The 22,727-nt window shown below is 35.0% G+C and overlaps 1 protein-coding gene across 2 annotated transcripts in view; it reads left to right on the top strand.

Annotated features, from left to right (window-relative positions):
• The first annotated feature begins 38 nt into the window (after positions 1-38).
• Positions 39-22,727, top strand: part of LOC128556479 (uncharacterized) — a 35,680-nt gene continuing 12,991 nt past the window's right edge. Inside the window, exons 1-13 of one of the 2 annotated variants that reach the window (XM_053541780.1) lie at positions 39-106; positions 2,031-2,221; positions 2,595-2,850; positions 3,132-3,316; positions 5,253-5,398; positions 7,526-7,717; positions 8,287-8,511; positions 9,167-9,282; positions 10,140-10,268; positions 11,794-12,056; positions 13,380-13,584; positions 14,658-15,273; positions 22,006-22,115. In XM_053541780.1, coding sequence (XP_053397755.1) covers positions 2,041-2,221; positions 2,595-2,850; positions 3,132-3,316; positions 5,253-5,398; positions 7,526-7,717; positions 8,287-8,511; positions 9,167-9,282; positions 10,140-10,268; positions 11,794-12,056; positions 13,380-13,584; positions 14,658-15,273; positions 22,006-22,115 — 2,624 coding nt within the window. In that variant the 5' untranslated portion in view covers positions 39-106; positions 2,031-2,040. Of the gene's footprint in view, positions 200-2,030; positions 2,222-2,594; positions 2,851-3,131; positions 3,317-5,252; positions 5,399-7,525; positions 7,718-8,286; positions 8,512-9,166; positions 9,283-10,139; positions 10,269-11,793; positions 12,057-13,379; positions 13,585-14,657; positions 15,274-22,005; positions 22,116-22,727 lie in introns of both variants that reach the window. The other variant, XM_053541781.1, reaches the window with a different exon arrangement.

The raw sequence follows: 22,727 nt of genomic DNA on the forward strand, positions 1-22,727 counted from the left end.
CAATTTCGTCTTTCTTCGATGTGGCTAGTCCCTGTTTGGGTACGAAAGTTGTTTACATGGGATACCGTTGTGACCGGTAAAATGTCAATAGAACGGATCCTTCCTGGTACAAATCTTCTTAAATTTTCTTTATTTAATGTTGTCAATATTGAACCGTATTTTATAATATATAGACGAGTCTTCTGTCGTGAAAACTTTGGTAAGAATTTTGAGAAAATATATGCGTCTTATTCGTTCACACTTAACTTCGACCCATCGAACATAAATGTGTGTTTGTTTGTTTTGGGTTTAACGCCGTTTTTCAACAGTATTTCAGTCATATCATGGCGGGCAGTTAACTAAACCAGTGTTCCTAGTTTCTGTACTAGTACAAACCTGTTCTCCGCACGTAACTGCCAACTTCCCCACATGTATGAATTATCAGAGGCGGAGGACGAATGATTACAATTAACACAGTGTCTTTTATCAAATCGTCACAGAGAACATACGCCCCGCCCGGGGATCGAACTCGTTACGTAGACCAACGCTCTCCCTACTGAGCTATAAGCGGGTGGGCTCGAAGTGCTCGGTCTACATACATTGCATGTTATTTAGCAAACCTTATGTAAATTAAAATATATTTTGATATATTGATTAATATATCACATTATTGAATTTTAAACAAATGCTTATAAATACCTTGCACCTTTGACTATGTCTGCATTAGTCGAGAGGGCTAAGACGCTTTCCTACAGAGGTGAAGGCCTCTGGTTCGATTCTTGGCTACTCCCATTGTGGTGTGTCCTTTGGAAAGGCACTTTATCACAATTGCCTCAGTCGACCCAGGTGTAAATGGGTACCAGCAAATTGCTGGTGGTAAGGTTATTATTAAAAGTTTTGTTCAGAGCCCCTTTACTAAATGGTTAAATTTTAAAGATGCGAACATGCCGCGAACATACCTATGGTGATCCGCAGGAAGTATTTGCGGGATATTGGCTGCTACCCGCAATATTGCCACGATTGATTTGATACTAGTTCGGCAAGTGAATTTCGGCAGCTTTATACATAGAAATAAAATTCCGATTTCCTAACCTATGCACAGAACTTTGGCTAGAGAACTGGTTCCAGACGAATAAGTTCGCTGTCTAGGGAACCAATTCCGGTTCTCTAGCCACTGCCAATATAAAAATAACAATTTTAGCTTCATAAGTGTGATAATTAAGATGTAGAAGTAAAACTATGACAGATTTGTTACAATAAGTCATACATATAACTTATAAGCAGTATGAAGAAAAAACATTGGGATGAAATGAATACATGCACTGAGCATGCTAAGACACTGTTATTTAAATTACAGTTAACAGTTAAAATTCATACATATTTTATCATTAAAATTCAAAATATACCAAGTATCATTCTATGAAAAAGTTAAGACATTTAAATTTTGAATTTGTTGAAGTGCTGAAGTTTATTCAATAAATTTATATCCCTGATTCCTATTAATTTATTTGTTTTTGCACTTTTTTTGTGCATGCTATTTTGTGAGCAATTTCTGGCCAGGTTTTGCTTGATAGTCCTGGTTCTCAGCTAGTTTGCGGCAAGTTCGCTGCAACTTGTTTGTGGGAAGCTCTCGGCTACTTGTTCACGGGAAGTTTGTGGCAAGTTCGTGGCAAATCTAATGTGAATGTGAAAAGTGAGCACCAAAGGAACTTCCCACCAACATGGTATCAATTGTATCAAAAGTGTTCGCGGCATGTCGCCTGATATTAGTGGCATGATCGCAACACGTGTTCGCGGCAAACTTTGATATGATTTTGTAATTTTTAGAAGCCGTTACTAATTGATAAAGAAAAATTGGAAAATGTAATATACATTAATTAATGTATAAAAAATCTCAAGATTTTTGTGTAATCAGCATCTAGGCTATTGATTAATACTGGGTTATAATACATAATCATGATTGTTTAGTATTATTAAGTCTTTGCTCTGTGTTTAAAAAAAATATCACATTGACGTAAATTTTACCCAAAAGTACAAATTATTTGTTCTAGACTAGTCACCATGTCCTCCAAGCACAGAAATGCAAGTACATGTAGGTCAAAGGTCATTCAAGATCTAGATCAGAGTGATCTCTTCCTTGTTGGAGGCAATGCTCTTAAACTGCCGCATAGACCACCAGATGTAACAGATTACAGAGGACCTTTGTATCACTGTGACAACCATTTATATACAAGACCAGCTAGTATGTATCAGTATAGTATTTTTTAACACACATCTTGTATAAACATATAGAGAGTTTTGTAATGCATGATAAATGTTGCAGACTGTTAAATATCATAATGTAAAGTGATATGCCAAGTAATTTCTTCAGCTCGGCAATGGTCTTGTGGTTAAGGATTTTTCTACCAAAGAAGGAAGTTGTTGGTTCAAGACCTGCTTGGGTCACAACCAGTGAACCACACACCCATATAACGTCAGTACTAGTTAATCAAAGAAGCATACACAGCAGTGAATCCAGTAAACTGAAAATTCAAGCTAAGATAATGTTATATATTATAACTAAACTGTTCTGAATTTGAAACATTTAAACATATTTTAATATTGTCTTGTTTTAGGTAATATATCAGACGTACCTGTGACTGAAAATGAAACTAGAGGTCTCTTCAATCCCCATAGTAGACCACCTAGTGGGTTGCAGAGTAGACTTACAGGAATCATACCTGAAAGTTATATAAATAGACACAACTCTGACCTGCCTAAACCGGAAAGTGTAACTAAAGGTCTTTTTAGCCGGCCTCCTAGTGCATATAGTCGACCAACAAGTGCATATCGCCCTGTTTCCAGGGCTGGATCGTTACTGGATTATGATGTGTAAGAAAAACCTTTTTAAATGTTTTTTGGCAAGATTCTAAAAATAACTTCAGAATTATACCAGATGATTTGTTTCCGCTGAAATACTGTTGATTCGGTACACCTAATAGATTAAACTGCTTTGATATTTGATTTTTTTTTATTATTTAAAGGCTATTGCTCTGGAGAGAGCAAATTTATTTTCTAAGTAATTTCTTTTGCCTGTGATTGTACAAGTACTTGTATTTGACACTTGTTTAATCTAACTGCTTTAATATTAGTGATTATTATGTTTTTCACAGAGACCCTGACCATGAACCTATCACTGATGTGCTATCAAGGCTTGATGAATATTCTCAGAACTTCGTGGCGAGTTTACCTCCAGCGTACACTGACTGCGAGTGTGCTGTTGAGGACTACAGGGTATCAAGTCGACAGGCGAGGGTTTATCACAGTGACTCAGAGCATACAGACTCTGATGATGAAGGTTTATTATTTAACCAGATTTTTAAATTATTTATTATAATTTGGTATGTTGTTGTTCAGATGGGAGGTTGGTGTCAAACAGATCATTTCCACACAATAACTTTAGTTTGGATGGGCATACATTAGATTTCATATCAAATTGTCTGGCGGCAAGTGATTCTACCTTTTTAGCTCACCTGTCACATAGTGACAAGGTGAGCTTTCGTGATCACCCTTCGTCCGTCGTCAGTCCGTCCGTCCGTCCGTCCGTCCGTCAACAATTTCTTGTCTGCACGATAGTGGTTTCATTTATGATTTTATTTTAACCAAACTTGCACACAACTTGTATCACCATAAGATCACGGTTCCTTTCTTGAACTATCCAGATTCCATTATGGGTTCCAGAGTAATGGCCCCTGAAAGGGCCAAAATTAGCTATTTTGACCTTGTCTGCACAATAGCAGCTTTATTTATGATTTGAATTTTACCAAACTGGCACACAACTTGTATCACCATAAGATCTCGGTTCCTTTCTTGAACTGGCCAGATTCCATTATGGGTTCCAGAGTTATGGCCCCTGAAAGGGCCAGAATTAGCTATTTTGACATTGTCTGCACAATAGCAGCTTCATTTATGATTTGATTTTAACCAAACTTGCACACAACTTGTATCACCATAAGGTCTCAGTTCCTTTCGTGAACTGGCGAGATTTCTTTATGGGTTCCAGAGTTATGGCCCCTGAAAGGGCCAGAATTAGCTATTTTGACCTTGTCTGCACAATAGCAGCTTCATTTATGATTTGAATTTAATCAAATTTGCACAAAACTTGTATCACCATAAGATCTCGGTTCCTTTCTTGAAACGGCCAGATCCCATAATGGGTTCCAGAGTTATGGCCCCTGAAAGGGCTAAAATTAGCTATTTTGACCTTGTCTGCACAATAGCAGCTTCATTTATGATTTGATTTTAATCAAACTTGCACACAACTTGTATCACCACAAGATCTTGCTTCCTTTCTTCAACTGGCCAGATTCCATCTTGGGTTCCAGAGTTATGGCCCCTTAAATGTCCAAAATTGGCTAATTTGGCTTTTGCGGCCATATAGAGACTTCATTTATGGTTTTATTTGATACAAACTTCCAAAATATCTTCAACAACAATAAATCTTGGATTCCATGACAAATCAGATCCAATCATATGTTCCAGAGTTATTTTATATCTGATTACCTCCCCTGATTGTAATCAAAATGGATTTATATCAGTAAGTACTTACGGGACTTATTTGAAATTTCATTATTGTTATTAGTTAGACTGAGACAATCAGGGTAGATAACTATGGACTGATTTAATGTCAAATTACTTCCCTTTATTTCAAATACAAATTGTTATTTATATCTCCATAACTTATGAAGATACTGATCTGAAATTTCATTTATGTCAACAGATTTATTTGGCAGATCCTTCTGTTGTCCACTTACAATATTTATTTTTTTTTCCCTTTTAGGTTACTATAAATAGCTTATTTTAGTAACTTTTTTATTATTGGCCGTAGGGAAAACACGAGACCAGTTTTCTGTGGTACAACATGGATGGTACCTCCAATTTTTAGGTGTATTTTAACATATCTATACCTTGTAAGATTTTTTTTTCTTTTTGGTTAAATTCCTTCCCTTTGTTGTTCCTGTCCTTTGGACTTAGATATTTTTTCTGAGGACCTTGTCCTCAAGTGCAATGATAACAGGTGAGCGACATAGGGCCATCATGGCCCTCTTGTTGATTTTCAGTCAGTAAATTTTCAGTGAACACCCCTTTGAATAGTATGTGGTAGGGCCCAAATTGAATGATGGACCAGTCCATTTTAGAAATTTAGCAGGGTTAAGGTCCAAGTATTTTAACCAGCTTCCTGTATTCAGTTATGTATGTGATAAAGAATTAGAATTTTTCTTTTTTTATCACAGATGCTGGTGTCACAATGAATGTTCTGCTGAAGACCTTTCAACAGTTTGAAGACAAAGGTCATTCTGGCAGTCGACAGAAGGCTATGATGACCCTTGTAAACAGTTACATATCTCTGGAAACAATAACAGAACAGCAATTATTGGAGGTACATTGTAAATATATTGCGGGGAGCAAAGTTTTTTTTAGGTTGACAGAAGGCTATGATGACCCTTGTAAACAGTTACATATCACTGGAAACAAAAACAGAACAGCAGTTACTAATGGTATATTGTAAATATATTGCGGTAAGCAAAGTTTTTTTAGGTTGACAGAAGGCTATAATGACCCATGTAAACAGTTACATATCACTGGAAACAAAAATAGAACAGCAGTTGCTAATGGTATATTGTAAATATATTGCGGTAAGCAAAGTTTTTTTAGGTTGACAGAAGGCTATGATGACCCTTGTAAACAGTTACATATCACTGGAAACAAAAACAGAACAGCAGTTACTAATGGTATGTTGTAAATATATTGTGGTAAGCAAAATTATGTCGACAGAAGGCTATGATGATGCTAGTGAACACTTACACTTCACAGGAACCGCTGGCAGAACAGAGGTTTTCCAAGGTAGAATTCAGCTATACTGAGGTGAACCAAGTTTATTAACAGGATTGATACAATCATGTACTGGATGATTCTGACTGCTTTCCCCTTTTCTTCTTTTTCTCATATAAGGACTTGAAAATTAGTAAGAAACCTGGTACAGGAGTTGAAGTATTTATGTCTCTCAGTTTTATGGGAAACACATGCTTTTGCATTTGCTATTTGTCTGTTGATCTGCATTTAGTTTGTCTTGGCTTCATCTCAATACACCCGCCCACTTAGCTCAGTAGGCAGAGCACCGAACTACAGATCGTGGGGTCGTGATTTCGATCCCAGGGCGGGGTGTATGTTCTCCGTGACAATTTGATTTAGTTTAATCATATTTTATTGCTTGAGAAATACGGCTATACAAAACATGCAAATAAACCAGCAAACAAACAAAAGGAAGAATAAAGACATGTAGTAATAAAGTGGAGCAAACGGGTTGGCCATAAGTTATACCAACATTAGTGGACGGCCCTTCCTTATAGTCAGACAAGGAACAAGACTTGGAAGATTTTTGTATTGTCGTCAGGCTATTTATTCGGCATGATTGCAGAAAAAGTAAAAAAAAAAATTCTAAAAATGATAAGACAAAAAATATTGGAATGAATCTAAAAAGGCAATGGATACATAGCACTGTAAAGTATTCTTTCATACTGAATGGTAAAGAAAATAAGTAAATATTAGCTACCGAAAAAAAAGCTATTGTTAACACATACAACATATTAACCAAGAAAAAAACAAACAAAGGAGATTACCATTTGTACGCTTCCTACAAGGTTGCAGCCATCCCGGCCTCCATGCGCCCCCTCCAGTCCCTATTCTAGGTGTGTTTAGACAGAAATAAACCGCAGTTTATTTAATTATTCAAGAAAATCTCTTGGTGGTTTTTATGTAATTTTGTACCGCCTTAAATATTAACGCATTCACATCATAGCTTTAGTTGTCTATTCCAAAAAGTAATTTAAAAGTACTCAAAGGGTGATAAGTCGGTGTTGTTAAAAAGTTCACGTCTTTGTAAAACAAATAATGGGCAGCGGAAAAAGAAGTGTTCTGCATCTTCACACATATTACCACAAGAGCATCTGGGATTATTGCGTAAATGATTACGAAATAAATCTGCATTCAAATTGCTACACCTGTTCCTAATTCTAGCATGGTGGACCTGGAAGACACGGTCTCCTAAAAGATACTACGAAGGGATTTGGGGTGGTTTAAACTTTTCTTTTAGTTTACTTTTGAACGAAGATAAAGTATCAGCGGTCCGTATGTCTACATTTATTTCGTTCCACAATTTGTGACAATTTGATAAAAGACATTGTGTCTGAAATCATTCATCCTCCATCTCTGATTATTCAGGTGGGGAAGTTGGCAGTTACTTGTGGAGGTTTGTACTGGTACAGAAACCAGAATTCATAACTGAAATACTGTTAGAAAATGGTGTTAAACCCAAAACAAACAAACGAACAAATCATCTCAATACAGCAGGAAGGATTTTTATGAAACTTCACAGGAGTGATTTGTATAGAGAATAAAAGTGGAGAGCAAAAGATTGTCCCAAACACTGATGCTTTGACAGATTTTGGGATATCATTTCAGTTGATACCTATTGATATTTAAATGAATTATAATTGTATATTTGTAGCTTCTACAGTACATGAAAACCAGTGTGTCAGAAGTGCAGGAAGCATGTCTAGTTCTACTGAAGTATTGTGTGAAAAACTCACAGACCCTCAGCAGGTTACTTGAGAAAAAAATTCTCAATTTTCTGTATGATTGCCTTGTTGAAATTGAAAAGAAGCATTTACGGAAATCAGCTCTTCTTCTGCTTGAATATGTAAGTATTTTGTTTTGTTTTTTAGGGATGTGGTATTAAGAAGTCTTTAACAACAAGTTTGAGTAAAAACTGCATTTCAAGATAAAAGTCTTGAGTTGACTTTTTGAGTGACTAAAACATTAAGTATAGAGATAGACATTTTCAAAAAAGTATAAGCAATGTCTTATAGTAAACTGAGTTTCAAATTCATTCATATTGACTAGTAGTTGATGTTTGTCCTAACTTTCGATTTGAGAAAACTGATTTCATGAATTTATCAGAAATTTCAGTTTGCTGTATAACTTTGTGTATTGATATTGATTGTTTATATTATATTCAGGGACTGTTAAGCTGTGTTCTTAAAGTCATAGACTTACCGGTACCATTAACTGTCCCTTACTGCTGTGGGTTCGAAACCCTATTTCGAGACGTAGAATTCTTTCATATCGGGAAGCCATCCAGCTGAAATTATTCCAAAAGTGGCATGCATGGGGTCTCTGTCCACCAAAAGGCCTGATAATCAAAATATATGCATAGTTATATAGATGTGGTTTTAAAAAGTCTCTACAACTATTATTACCTTCTTTCAGATATTTTCCAAACCGGAGTTCAAAGAAAACTGGTACGAACTATCCGTTACAAAGTTCTTACCCAAACTGATATCAATGGTTCGAGGTGAGATACCCCTGGATGTGAAGTACGCAGCATGCTGTGTGTTCCGATCATTTGCCCAGTATGAGGACTTCATAGCATTTGTTACAGATGAAATACTGCCCAGTGTTTTGCTGATGAGGAATGCTAGCGCTAAATTTAAGGTACCACTTAAATAAAAAATTTATATTTTGGTTAACGTTTGAAGAATGGCTACTAATGTGTAGGTGAACAGCGAATTTGTAATTTTCATTTGCATATGAAATACATTAAAAAATAGAGATGTTAAAGGTTTGGCATTTCTTACAAATTGTTAAAAGTGCCTTAACCTTTACCCTGCTAAATTTCTATAATGGATTGGTTTATCATTCAATTTGGGCAATACCATTTATTATTAGAAGGGGTGTTCACTTAAAATTTACTGACTGAATAGCGAACAGTGCAGACCATGATTAGCCTGCACGGATGTGCAGGCTAATCTTGGTCTGCACCGGTCGCAAAGGCAGAATAACTCGCCGCCAGCAGGCTAATCTTGGTCTGCACTGGTCGCAAAGGCAGAATAACTCGCCGCCAGCAGGCTAATCTTGGTCTGCACTGGTCGCAAAGGCAGAATAACTCGCCGCCAACAGGCTAATCTTGGTCTGCACTGGTCACAAAGGCAGAATAACTCGCCGCCAGCAGGCTAATCTTGGTCTGCACTGGTCGCAAAAGCAGAATAACTCGCCGCCAGCAGGCTGAAGGTTAATATGTGCAGACTTTGTCCCATGTTTTAACTTTTGGCTTTTAAGAATAGTTAGTACATTGTGTTTGTCATTTTAGGAAGTCTATGTTGAGATACTAACAAGTTTGCTGTCACATACAGACTGTATACCACCAGATCTAGTTGATAGTAGTGCCATACCAATTACAGTCAGTATAATCAGGGAAGGTCCATGGTATGTTTGCTTGTTGTTCTATTGTGTCTTAAGGGGCATGTCTCCAAATTGACATCAACATTTCAAAAAAATTTAAAAACAGCAATGTATAGTGAAGTATCCCTAGCTTGAACATCGATGGCTTGAGCACCAAGGTTCACCCGAGCAAAACATGTGTTCCCTGGATATTTTCTATATTAGGCTTGCTTGAAACCTTCAGTAACTTGAGTAATGCCATCAGGCGTATTAGAAAGCATGAAATTAAGGGAGAAAAAGTCTCACACCTTGAAATATGGCATTGTATGTCTAAGGTGATACTTGCAGGATATGGTATGACAAAACTTTGTATTCTACATGGTGTTAAGTGATGTGACTGATGCTTTAGAAATTTTTCTACATATTTTATGAACTACAGGAGTGGTTGAAAAAATTTATATTGTCTGAAACTCTTTGAAGTTTTTTATTCTTATTTATTCTTTTATGTTTTGTCAGAAATAAGAGCACTGTGACAAAGGTTAAGCTGATAAGTTCTATCTTAATTGGGCAACCAGGAAAATGTTTAAGTTGTATCAAGTGCTCAGTGAATATGAATTAGAGTAAATAGTAAATTATTAAAGTTTCTAACAAAACCATAAAATGAAATGAAGTAAGTAAGTTAACTATTTTATGCAAACTGACGAAAATTTCTGCACATTTTGTCAGACTCAGTCAACATGATCAATGTAATATTGATCACAGGCAACAGAAAGTGACACGCATTTTCCCAATTAGCTGTAGCTAAAATCAATTAACTACCCTTTCTATTTGTAGATTTTGTTTTTATATATCTTTAAAAAGAAGAAATTAACAACTAATTTTAATCTTGTATCTGATTTCAGTGGTCCCCAGTGTGCTGCCCTTCACTTACTATCATCTCTCACAATCAGTGATTCAGGTGTTTCCACTGTGATAGGAACTAGCAGTCTGGTTCCTATGTTACTGTGCTGTATGAAAGAGTCACATTGCAGGTGAGGGACCAAGTTATTGATTCATATGTTTACTTAGTTTTTATTTTCATTTTAATCCTTTCATTTAAGTTAGGGTTCTTCCATGACTGAAAAGTCAAAGGTGCTCATGTATAACCATCTTAACAGTTTGCCGATCACCACCTGAAGTATTGTGTTTGAGCCTTCAACATGCATTATATGAACATATGTTATTGTGCTCACTCTCTTATTCTCTAGTATCCAGGCTGTGTTATTGTGTTTATTGCCTAGTATCCAGGCTTTGTTATTGTGTTTACTGCCTAGTATCCAGGCTGTGTTATTGTGTTTATTGCCTAGTATCCAGGCTGTGTTATTGTGTTTACTGCCTAGTATCCAGGCTGTGTTATTGTTTACTGCCTAGTATCCAGGCTGTGTTATTGTTTACTGCCTTATACCCAGGCTGTGTTATTGGTTACTGCCTAGTAGCCAGACTGTGTTATTGGTTACTGCCTAGTATCCAGGCTGTGTTATTGGTTACTGCCTAGTACCCAGGCTGTGTTATTGGCTACTTCTAGTATTCAGGCTGGGTTATTGTTTACTGCCTAGTATCCAGGCTGTGTTATTGTCTTTACTGCCTAGTATCCAGGCTGTGTTATTGTGTTTATTGCCTAGTATCCAGGCTGTGTTATTGGTTACTGCCTAGTATCCAGGCTGTGGTATTGGTTAATGCCTAGTATCCAGGCTGTTGTTATTGTGTTTACTGCCTATATATATAGTATCCAGGATGTGTTATTGTGTTTATTGCCTAGTATCCAGGCTGTGTTATTGTGTTTACTGCTTAGTATCCAGGCTGTGTTGTTGTGTTTATTGCCTAGTATCCAGGCTGTGTTATTGTGTTTACTGCCTGGTATCCAGGCTGTGTTATTGTATTTACTGCCTAGTATCCAGGCTGTGTTATTGTGTTTATTGCCTAGTTTCCAGGCTGTGTTATTGTGTTTACTGCCTAGTACCCAGGCTGTGTTATTGTGTTTACTGCCTAGTACCCAGGCTGTGTTATTGTGTTTACTGCCTAGTATCCAGGCTGTGTTATTGTGTTTACTGCCTAGTATCCAGGCTGTGTTATTGTGTTTACTGCCTAGTACCCAGGCTGTGTTATTGTGTTTACTGCCTAGTACCCAGGCTGTGTTATTGTGTTTACTGCCTAGTATCCAGGCTGTGTTATTGTGTTTTGTTTACTGCCTAGTACCCAGGCTGTGTTATTGTGTTTACTGCCTAGTATCCAGGCTGTGTTATTGTGTTTACTGCCTAGTATCCAGGATGTGTTGTGTTTACTGCCTAGTATCCAGGCTGTGTTATTGTGTTTACTGCCTAGTATCCAGGCAGTGTTATTGTGTTTACTGCCTAGTATCCAAGTTCCAGTCTAAATTTCCAGTTCAGAGTCATGGGGAATATGGGAAGAAGAGATTGGTCTGTAATACTCAATTTTTCATGTTAAATTATTATAATGGTTGTTTGACTATGATTTATTGTAGACTTGTAACCTCGTTATTGCTGCCTATATTTGCAGAAAAGTTCGCCAGCATGCAACAGAGGTGATTAGAAACTTGTGTACAAGCCGTAAACTTGGACTGTGTAAAGATTTGATGTTACAGTTGAGTAGTTACCTTGTGCCCAGTCTAGAGCAAGATTCATTAACCAGTCTATCACAGATGGCAACATCAAGTGCTATGACAGTAGTATCAGCTAAACTGAGGTTTGATGAGGAACGTCAGATGTGGCTTGGGCTGGAAAAATTCCTGGATATGACAAAAAGTGTAATATTTAGGGAAGGTATAGGTATAGACTTTTTTTATATTTCTGAAAAGGCGTAATATGTGATACGCTGGTTGTCTATTCATCTGTTTGCAGATAATGATTTGTTTCCAGTCAATAACTTAAGAATGCTTAGACCTATGATCCTCATGCTTGATTTGCACATTGCTCATATGCAGTAGATGACTGTTATGAACTTTAAGGTCCATGGCTCAAAGGTCATGGTTACAATGACTGTTAGTACGAAAAACTTTTTTGCCCGGTATCTTGAAAATGGTTTGACCTACGATCCTCAGGAGAATTGCTCATGCATAGACTAGTGGATAATCCCAACTGATTATGAGGTCAATGGGTCATAAATTAATGTCACACTGACTGTTAATACAATAACTGATTTTTATTCAACATCTTGAGGTGCCTTGAGCTACGATCTTCAAACTTTGCAAGCATATTACATAATGTGTAGTGGATAACCCCTAATAGTTTTGAGGTTAAGTTAGTCAAAGGTCAGTGTAACAGAGACTGTTTAGTACAAAGACTGTTTTTGCCTAGTGTCTTGTAAACCCCTTGACCTCTAACTTGGCTAGCTTATTGCTTATGTAAAATAGATGACCCTTACTGATTTTGAGGCCATTCGGACAAAGGTCAAGGTCGCATTAACTTAAGTTAAAAAGCTGTTTTCTCTAAATGTTTTGCATAGGGCTTGTACTACAGCCATCAACTTTAGCAGGCACATTGCTTGGAGGTTAATTGGTCAAAGTTCAAAGTTAGTGCAAAAAGATCATTCACCATGAACCACTCTTGATTTGACATTTCTTTGTCAGATTTCAAGGTCACTGTCATGCAAAATGATTAGATGGATGTATTATGTGATTGTGCTGGCCATCATTCCAGCAGTTTGAAATTTAGTTTCTGCTCAGTAACTTCAGAATGCTTGAACCTTTGTTTCTCAGACATGATGGGCACATTACTGCATATATTTTGTTTCACATAGCAATGCTCTTGTTTTTAACCATTTTATTATTTTATATGAGTAGTAACAAATCTTACTGATTACATGCCTTGACTGGTTCCAGGCCCTAAATCTATAGTCTACTGGAGGTGCATCAAAACTTAATATCCATTCATAAAACATCCTTGCCCTTTGCATATACTGTTTAAAAACACATTTATACTGTAAAGAGTATTATGATTTAATATTTTGTATGAAAATCTTAAAATTTAGACCAGTTTGCTGGTATGTATGATTAAACAACACACAGAAAACGTAATTTCTTTAATGAAAAAAAAATATTTCAAGAGATTTCAAATGATTAGCCACATTTTTTACTGTTTCGCTAGCTAAAGTGGAGGTAGATGATCTAGGCCTTGTAACAAAGGTTCACATGAAGCCATGCATTGATACATGTCCCATACAACTAGGCCTACTGGCCCAGGCCTTTCAAGTGCTACAGTACATGTGCTTATGGCCGTTAGACAAGTCTCGGCTAGGGTTCAGCGCCAACAGAGTGGATCTAACAACTTTCACAGATGATGAAAAACAAAGGTATATTCTGTTTTATATGAAGAATCTTTAATGTAATGCTGTGTTACAAAAATCTTGTCAGATATTAGCTGCATGGCTCATTAAGTACTCTAGAGGCCACAATTTCAATCTTATATTTATGAAATTTTGTCATAATGTTTGTTTTTACAAAATCTAGATCATGTTCAAAACTAGGTCAACATGATAAAAAATTAGATCGTTGAGTTAAATCATAGAGAAATCTAGTAAACACTCTAAATGCTACATTTTCTGTCTGATCTTCATAAAACTTGGTCAGGATGTTAGTATTTAATGAAATTTAGGTCACCAGACTGAATAATATACCTCTTTAGAGGACACATAACAACCTGATATTCTTGAATCCGAGAATGTTTGTTTTTATGAAACTTTAGTTGAGTTAGAAACTAGATAATCTGAGGTAAAAAAACAAGGTCACTAGGTAAAATCAAAGAAATATTTTGTTAACAATGCAGAAGTCTGTATGTCTAAAGAATCTAGGTAAACTTAGAAACTTGGTCATCTGGGCTAATAAAACTAGGTCAGGGAGTGATAAAGGGCCGTAAAATGGGATGTATTATGTAATCACCTGCGGCAGTTGGCACATCCAATAAAGTTCTCCACTCACTAGCTTGAGCAGTTCTTATCCAGTGGTCACCAGACTTGGTAACAAGTTGGATTTGTCAAGTCTTTATGGAGTTATAACCCTTGAATTACTTAAAATGAGGAAAATTGACAGTGTCCACTTAATAATTCAAGTAGTTCTTATCCAATGTTCATTAAACTTGGAATGTCTATGGGTATATTATCTAGGCAAAGTTGGATGGTCTTTGTTGCACTGGAATTATGGCCTTTGTGTTAGATAAAATTGAAAAAATTGACATTAAATAGAATATTTTAAAGCTTGGAAGTAATTAAATTTTGCTGTGATGGGCATATATTGTGACAGTTTGGCACTGTTCTATGTTCATGTTTAGTTTCAGTGATAGAAAAAACATCTAAACTGAACTTTTATTTACATAATTCAACTAGTTTTATGAAATGCAGTAACAGTAATTTTACTACACTTATTTCAGATTGCGCCTTTCCAAGGTAAATCGTGGTCTAACACAAGCCATTTGGGACAGAGTCGGGATTATTGTAACAGATCTGCTGCTGTCCTATGCTGACAAATTCTCCAAAATGCGTGCAGAGTCCGTTAAAGGGAGACATCTAGGTAGTCTTGACACAGTTTTTGAACCAGGGGAAGTTACTCTGATCACCAGTCTGCTGGAGTTAACACTGAGTTCAGCTCTTTGTACTTGTGTAGCTTTTCCAGACATTATGCCAAAACTTGAAGTCAAATCTCCAAAAAGAAAATCCAGATCTCCAAGCAAGCTTAAATCATTCTCCACACCACAGATATCAGATGATAATAAATCTAGTCAAAATGTGGAGTCAAGATTGAAATCCCAGTCAGACTCTGGTAAAGGTTTTGCTACGGATGGATATAAAGTCTGGGAGAAGGAAACTCCATACTTAACCAGTTCACAGTCAAACACGAGTCACAATGTTGCCATGGAGAAAAGTAAAGCAGAGTTACGTCATAAAGAGGCGTGTACAGACAGACGGTTACTACGCAAGTGTCTGTATGAAGCCGATGTGTTCAGATGTGTGTGTCCATTCATTTATTGTTCAGATGAGAGTATACAGGTACATGTTTTACTTATAAGTTAAATTTAATTTTGATGATTTCACATTTACAGGGATCAAATTTAGCGGTTGCTTACTCGCAAAATTCCAAGTAAGAATCAAAAAATGCAAGTAGGAGATCATGGCACTCAAATATTTTCATGATCATGTTCGAAAATTGACAAATACATTGCTCTTTAAAAACTCCTTTGGGGTAGTTATTTTACCAAATCACGTGACTGCTTGTAGACGCTTGTCGCTTTATAGAAATGTAATTATCAGATATCTAAGTAAGCGTCTAGACGATATTTGTTTTCGTTTTGGTCAGTGATTCGCAACTGCGAAAATGGACAGGAAAATAACAAGTTTCTTCAGGCAAAAAAGGTCCGCGGAGTCCAAAAATGCTAGCGACACCACAGGCAGTGACCAGGAATAACCTAAAACTTCCGAGTCCAGCCAGAAATCCAAAGAATCATCGAGTACTTTGACTCCTTCCAAAACCATTAAGTCCCGGTCAGTTCGAACCATGAAAAAGTGGGAAACTGAGCTGAACATAAAACTTTTATATGAAATCAAACAACAACACAACAACTTTATAAATTTAGCATGTAAACAGTCTTTAAATAATTGCTATATTTTGGTAGTGGAAAAAATGGCACTAGTAAAAAAATTGCTAGTGGGAAAAAAAGTTAAATTCGATCCCTGATTTATTTAGAGAAAGTTCCTACAGCTTATATTAACTAAATTGATGACTTGAATAAAGATTTCAGATCGGTGAACAGGAACTTCAGTGGCCAAGTAATTATGGTTACTGACTTCGAATCACCCCTCATGGCAATGGGTTTGAAACCTCCCTTGAGGTGTAGAGTTATTTCATTTTAGGAAGCCATCCAGCTGGCTTGTGGAGCATCAGTGGTTCTACCTAGGTGCCAGCCCATGCTTGAAATAGTTCTCTGAGAGGCACTTGGGGGTTTTCATCCACCATGAAATGCTGGAAAGTATGACCAGTAATTGTGTTTTGGTGTGACGTTGAATCCAGCAGATCAGTGTGTATGTAAAATTAAGGGATTAGGCAATAGAAAATTAGTTTTTAGATTCTCATCCCTGCCCGCCCCTGTCTGAAACCCCCACCTCGAAATTTTTTATTAGAGTGGTGGAACCTATGCTCGCGGTATTTTGTACATATATTATCATTTTTAGAAGCAAGAAAAAATTATCATTTCGATTTGCTTATACAAAAACATAAAGTTATCCTCCTTTTATCGAAACATGTTGCCGATGTGCGTCATCACGCGACTTAGTCTTCTCGTGAGCTATCGACACGGCATACGTGAAAAGGTGTAAAATCGCCCTGAAGGGAACCTATGCTGGCAGTATGTTATATCTATTAAACTAAAGGCGAAAAAAAATTCAGCAGGCTAAAAATGAACAAACAAGCATATGTGAATATAATATTTAGAACATTACTCCTTTATTATGTGAAGAACAAAAGAAATAAGAATAAAATTTTGTATGTGCCTTTATGTGTATATTTTCCTTACAAAAATGGAGTCACTATTAGAACAAAGCTTAAAAACGTATAATAATGTTATATAAAAACAGAATGTTCAAGTATTAATGATTCAAACAATGACAGTGATTAATTCACTAATGTTTCCTACACTTCTTTTGTGTGTAGGAAAATTACTCCTCCTTACATCTCAGAAAGAGCCATTTGGACTTTGTCAAAATACTATGATCAACATCGAACTTTTCATGGTTCGACAGGCACTCCAGGCACTCGTAGTGTAGCCAAGCATCACATTCATCACATCTTGCTCTTAAATGTATCTTATATCTGAATGTAATGTATGATTTCTAAAAATCGAACGAATCGTTCTGGGTGATTTTTACATATTTGTCCGAGATTTATGCGACAGTTACAAATTGCATAAAATGTATTGGCTGCTGTATACGTCACGTGTGCGGCACGCGCGGCTATCGCTACGTTTGTTGTAATTGCATTTTACCACTGGTCGGTGTTTAACATAGCATGATGAAATATTTTTATCTGTGCTTCTGCAGAGAGTGTATTTATCGAAATACCGCGAGCATAGGAATACCGCGAGCATAGGTTCCACCACTCTAGTCAGAATCCGGATATCCAACATTTTATGTCCGGATACTGGTACACTTGCACAAACATTGCAAAATATTCGAGTTTAAAGAAAAAATCTGACATATTGTAGTGATGCAAAGACAATTTAACAGCATTTGACAGTATCTGATATTAAAATTTTCCATGACATTACCTCTTATTATAATAAATTAAGAGAAATGATCTTAAAATATCGGCAATTCACACGACTAGCAGACGTTCTGGCAACCTACTTTCGTTTTCAAAAACTTTTAGAAAAAGGTAAAGCCAATGTATTTTCTTATCCTTATTTGACTGTTATTGATTTTTATTTATTAGAAATAAGTATCTGTGGTCTGGATTTCAATATTTCAATTGTGTTTAACAGGAACATTTGCCTTTGGGGGAAGTCTGAGTCATGCCATTTTCAGGTGCAAAGTAGGCCCCTATACTGAACTAACTGGCTATTTGTTTCATAGATCTGGAAATAGGATAAAATATTTTATGTGTGCAAGTGCATCTAATTAAGAAACATCTGAATTTTTTCAGGTGTAAAACTACTATATTCCTCGTATCTTATACTTTAAGCTCGAATTTAGCCAATAGCATCATCAATATAGCTTTTAGCCGTACATGCTCAGCGAATTCCGGACCATTCACTCCCAAGTCTTTTCCTCCCCTGTCTTTTCCTCCCCTGACTATTCACTCCCAAAATGGGAGTGAATAGTCACCTTATGGGGTGACTATTCACTCTCATTTCATTTTTTTCTATTATGATAATTCATTGTTTAATATTTAGGTTGGAACTGAATTCTAAATAGATATTCCAAGAATATTTGAATATTATTGCAAGTATGATATATAATATTGAAATTTCATATTTCTAGATATAACTGAAACTGGATAATTTGATTAAATGCTATACATTACAATGATATATTCAATGACATTGTACATAATAACAATAATAATTATTATATAATTATTATAACAATATTAATAATGACAATAATAATAGAGCCCCGTCAAGCAAAAGGGTCCTTATAGTATTTTTTTTATTGCTTTTACTTTTTTTCCATTTTCTGAAAGAACGATTTATTTTGTATTGGAAACGAAGTTTCAGTTGCCTATCATCAGTAATTATTGAAATATGAATAAGATGTAATTTAATTAAGTTATGTATTGTTACTACAGCATCTTTGATGTCCTTTGATGATTTAATGAGAGAAGTGATATAAAAAAAATATGCATTGTTATATTAATTATCAATCCCTCATTGAAAAACTTGTTATAACCACCGTTATATTCCCTAGTATATAATCCAAGCATTTTAATTTATTTCATTCTTGAGTATTATTGTATAATTATGCTAACTTTTATTCTGGTGTCATAACTGTTTGAAAAGTGAATTATGAAATTGTTGGATTATGTATTGTAAATTAAATTTCATTAATTATGTCACAGTTAGATTTATGTATTGGCTGTAACAGGAAGGTTCGTCCGAGCAATCCCCTGACTATCTTACTTCAAAATTTAACCACAGCCAAATATCTGATGTGAACTTAGATCAAATCAAAACAATGAACTAAAGATACCAAAAGCAAGAATAGATTTTTTTCATAAATCTTTGAGCTACTCGGGACCCACAATCTGGAATAACATACCTAATCATATTATGCTCATCTAATAATCTTGCAAAATTCATTACGTTAAAGCGTGCAAATTCACGACGTGCTATATTTCTTAAGAAGGCTTTAAAACTTAATTATTGACAAACTATAGAATCTACTACAGAAACACATGAGAAATTGCTGTTTTTAATACTTTACCATTCCCGGCGCATTCATCTTTTTTTTCTTTCTTGATTTGGAATTTTAAAAATATTTTAGAAACAAAAACTCATATTCTTATGTTTATAATATGACCAAACTTCAATTTGAAAGAAAGATGTTTCAGCCAGATCTTTACATTACTCTTCTTTAAAACCTACTGTAATACTTAAAATCATTCTTGCTTTGGCTTAAAGATCTTTTTTTATCATGCCAGAAAATTTTTAAGTCTCATTTCCTCAAAAATTCCTTAATTTTGTTTTTATAAGATTGTTTTCTTTACACTCTATGTTTTGTATTATTTTTGTTGCACTAACAATGATACTAAAAAAAAAACAGTCTTGGGTAATTATTTATCTTATCTTACATATCTACATTAAAAAATAAAAGAGAAGTGAATAAATTAATAAATTATTCAGTTTTGTTGTCTCTAAATATAATCCAGCTAATGAACATACAAGCAATAATTAATTAACCTAACCTAAATTATGTTATGTTGTGTTATCTTATGATGAATTTTAACTTTAAAGACATGGGAAGTATTGGTTAGCAATTTCTATATGATATTGATCTGAAAGGTGATGATTAGGGTAGCAACTTTCAATCAAGGAGTGTTAAACAAACACAAGTGATAACTGATAACTTTGTTAATATACAACTAATCAAGGAGGTTACATCTCATGGTGATGAGATAGTTGGTAGCTTTTAAGTATACAGAATATCAAAGATGTTTCACAAATTATTTCACAAGGTATAAGGTAATGTTATTACAATTTAAAAATTTATCAAACACAATGCTATAATGACTTATGAAAATTTTGACCAAAGGACTAAAAAAATACACACAAAAAAATCAAGTTTTCTTTTTTTACTTTTGATACAGTGAAGTATGAATTTTGTTAGAATGTTTTCCAGTTACATTTTTAGTCTCTATTTATAGTTTCTATTAGTCCATTTCAATAAATGCAAACCCAAAAGTTCTCAGCAGTTTAAATTACATATTTTGGCCATCACAGTAAAGTTTTATTAAATAGGTATTTTCTTAATATCCTCTCTCTTTTTCAATATCCTCTTTATACTGAAAATACTCAAAACAAACTAAACTTGCATTTTTAGAATATTAATAATTAAACTTGCATTTTCAGAACTTATTAATAATAACACAGTCAATAATATATATAAAAAAATAAAAACTTCATTAATATTTCCAAAGTATATTTTGGATTATCTTTACAGTACCCCTCTCAGAAAAAAATAATCCTACACATTTTCACAATACTCAGTTTATATAATCTGCATTATAAAAAAATACATAAAACATTAAAATTTTCAAAACCATTAATTTTTATTGACCTCCCAATAATTAAAACATAATTTCTAGAGAACAAAATAAAAATGGGAGTGAAAAGTCACCTCTTTAAAGAAAATGGGAGTGAATAGTCAGGGGAGGAAAAGACTTGGGAGTGAAAAGACCTGGGAGTGAAAAGACTTGGGAGTGAAAGAGCTGACACCCTGCTCAGCAGGAATGTTTTCTTTACGGGTCGTCGTTGTACTTTGACAGAACTAAATATTTTGAATTTGCAAATACACTGAACAGATAAATATTGATTTGCCATTGTTGTATATTTATATGCACTTATTTGTACAGGATACAATCAACCATCAGACAAAATGATTTACTATCACATTATAAATAAAATCAAAGCCTTGAGATGTCCGATGGTTGCGGGTTTTGCTAGATTTTTTTCCAGTTTAAATGCCAGTCTATAAATATACATGTATAAGAATCAAATACAAATGTGCCTTATGTCTAAGATTAACCTCACATGAACTTATCTAAATTGACAGCTGGAAGTCCTTATCTTTGATAGATCTAGTATAATCTAAATGGTCAGTGTGAATGGATAGAGGTTGAATAAGAACTGCTTGATCATTGATAATTCATCCGCATTGTTCATGAATGGGACTACTTTGTGAAGCACATGAACATCCTTTGAATGTAATTTGGAATCAAATAAAGATGCTATATGATTGTCAGAAATACATTAACTTTGGTAGCGGGATAAACCCGCAACCAATAAAAGTTTATGACATGAAATTATTTTTTTCATATATATATGTATTTCAAAATGGGTTTTACATATGAAAGATTTCAGAGACACAGCAACACACAATACAGTGATATTTTAAATATAATTCATCAAATTGACCTCCAGACTGCCATATTTCCAAATTAAAAAATAAAAAATAAAAAGTGCCCACCCGCCCCATTTTTTCTCAGAATTCGGATGAGAATCTAAACATTTATTTTCTCTGGCCTTATTTAAACCAAATCAGATTCAACGCCACATGAAACAGATCTTGAAAAATAATTATCTCAGTTTCTTTAATGTGTCTGGCATAACATCAGTTCAGCTTACCACTTATCCTTCCTGGTTTACCTTTATAAAGAGACCATTCTATTATAATTAACCCTTAGCCTGCTAAATTTCTATATTGAGCTTGTCCATCTTTCAATTTGGACAGTACCATTAACTTTAAAAAGGGGTGCAAAAAAAGTTACTAAATGAATGGCGAACAGTGCAGATCATGATCAGACTGCATGGATGTGCAGGCTGATCATGATCTACACTGGTCGCACAGGCCGACTCAGTCATGTTCAGCATGATGAGGGTTAAGAGGTCATTTTTTTTTGCAATCTTTTGTGTGGTCTCTTAATACAATGTTTACTGTATTACAGAAGACATTATTTGAAAGTGTCGTAAAATGAAAAACTTCAGAGAAAATGTTTATTCCTTCTATTCACAGATACTTGTTCTCCAAATTTTACGATGTTTGATCCAACCCCTTGAAGAGCGAGTGGCTCCAAAACTCATGTCTGGTTCGGGAGTTTCATCAGGCAAGGCAGGAAGACAAAGGTAAAAGGTCTTTTTACTTTCTATTTTTAGTCCTAAAATATTTCTCTTTTGTTCCATCAAACATAAAATTTTATTTCATATCCCTAGGTTCATTAATACTTGTAGTGTAGGTGATGTAAACCTGTGTTCATTAAAATTTGTATTAGGTTTGTCTTACTGGTTCTTTTATTAATATGATTTTGTAAGATATCTATGAAATGGTTTAATCATAGGACAGTGTCCGTAATTTGATCAGAAAATGATTGGTTACATCACTTCACCTTTACTAATCTTAGTATAAGATATTTATTAAAAAGAAAGGGCATTTCCATTGTGAAGAAGTTATGGTTGTGACTGTTGCAGATTCAGTTGAACAGAGCAGCAGATGAGCTGCGTATTTACGTAAATACCCATGAATACCCGATTAATGTAAAACTGGGGTAACTGCTTTTGTAATATCCTATGCAGTTTATAGCCAATACCCAATTCGAACCAAAATGGTGGAGTAATACCCAATTTACTCTGAAAGCTTATCTGTTGCTCTGTTTTTTACCTTCATTTCAGGTGTTAGTTGTTGATCAAATAATAAACTAAAGCAAACAGAAACTTAAAAAATATCTTATCTTGATATTT

This window comes from Mercenaria mercenaria, chromosome 4 (genome assembly GCF_021730395.1).
Source record: "Mercenaria mercenaria strain notata chromosome 4, MADL_Memer_1, whole genome shotgun sequence".
In the NCBI taxonomy this organism is placed as follows: Eukaryota; Metazoa; Mollusca; class Bivalvia; order Venerida; family Veneridae; genus Mercenaria; species Mercenaria mercenaria.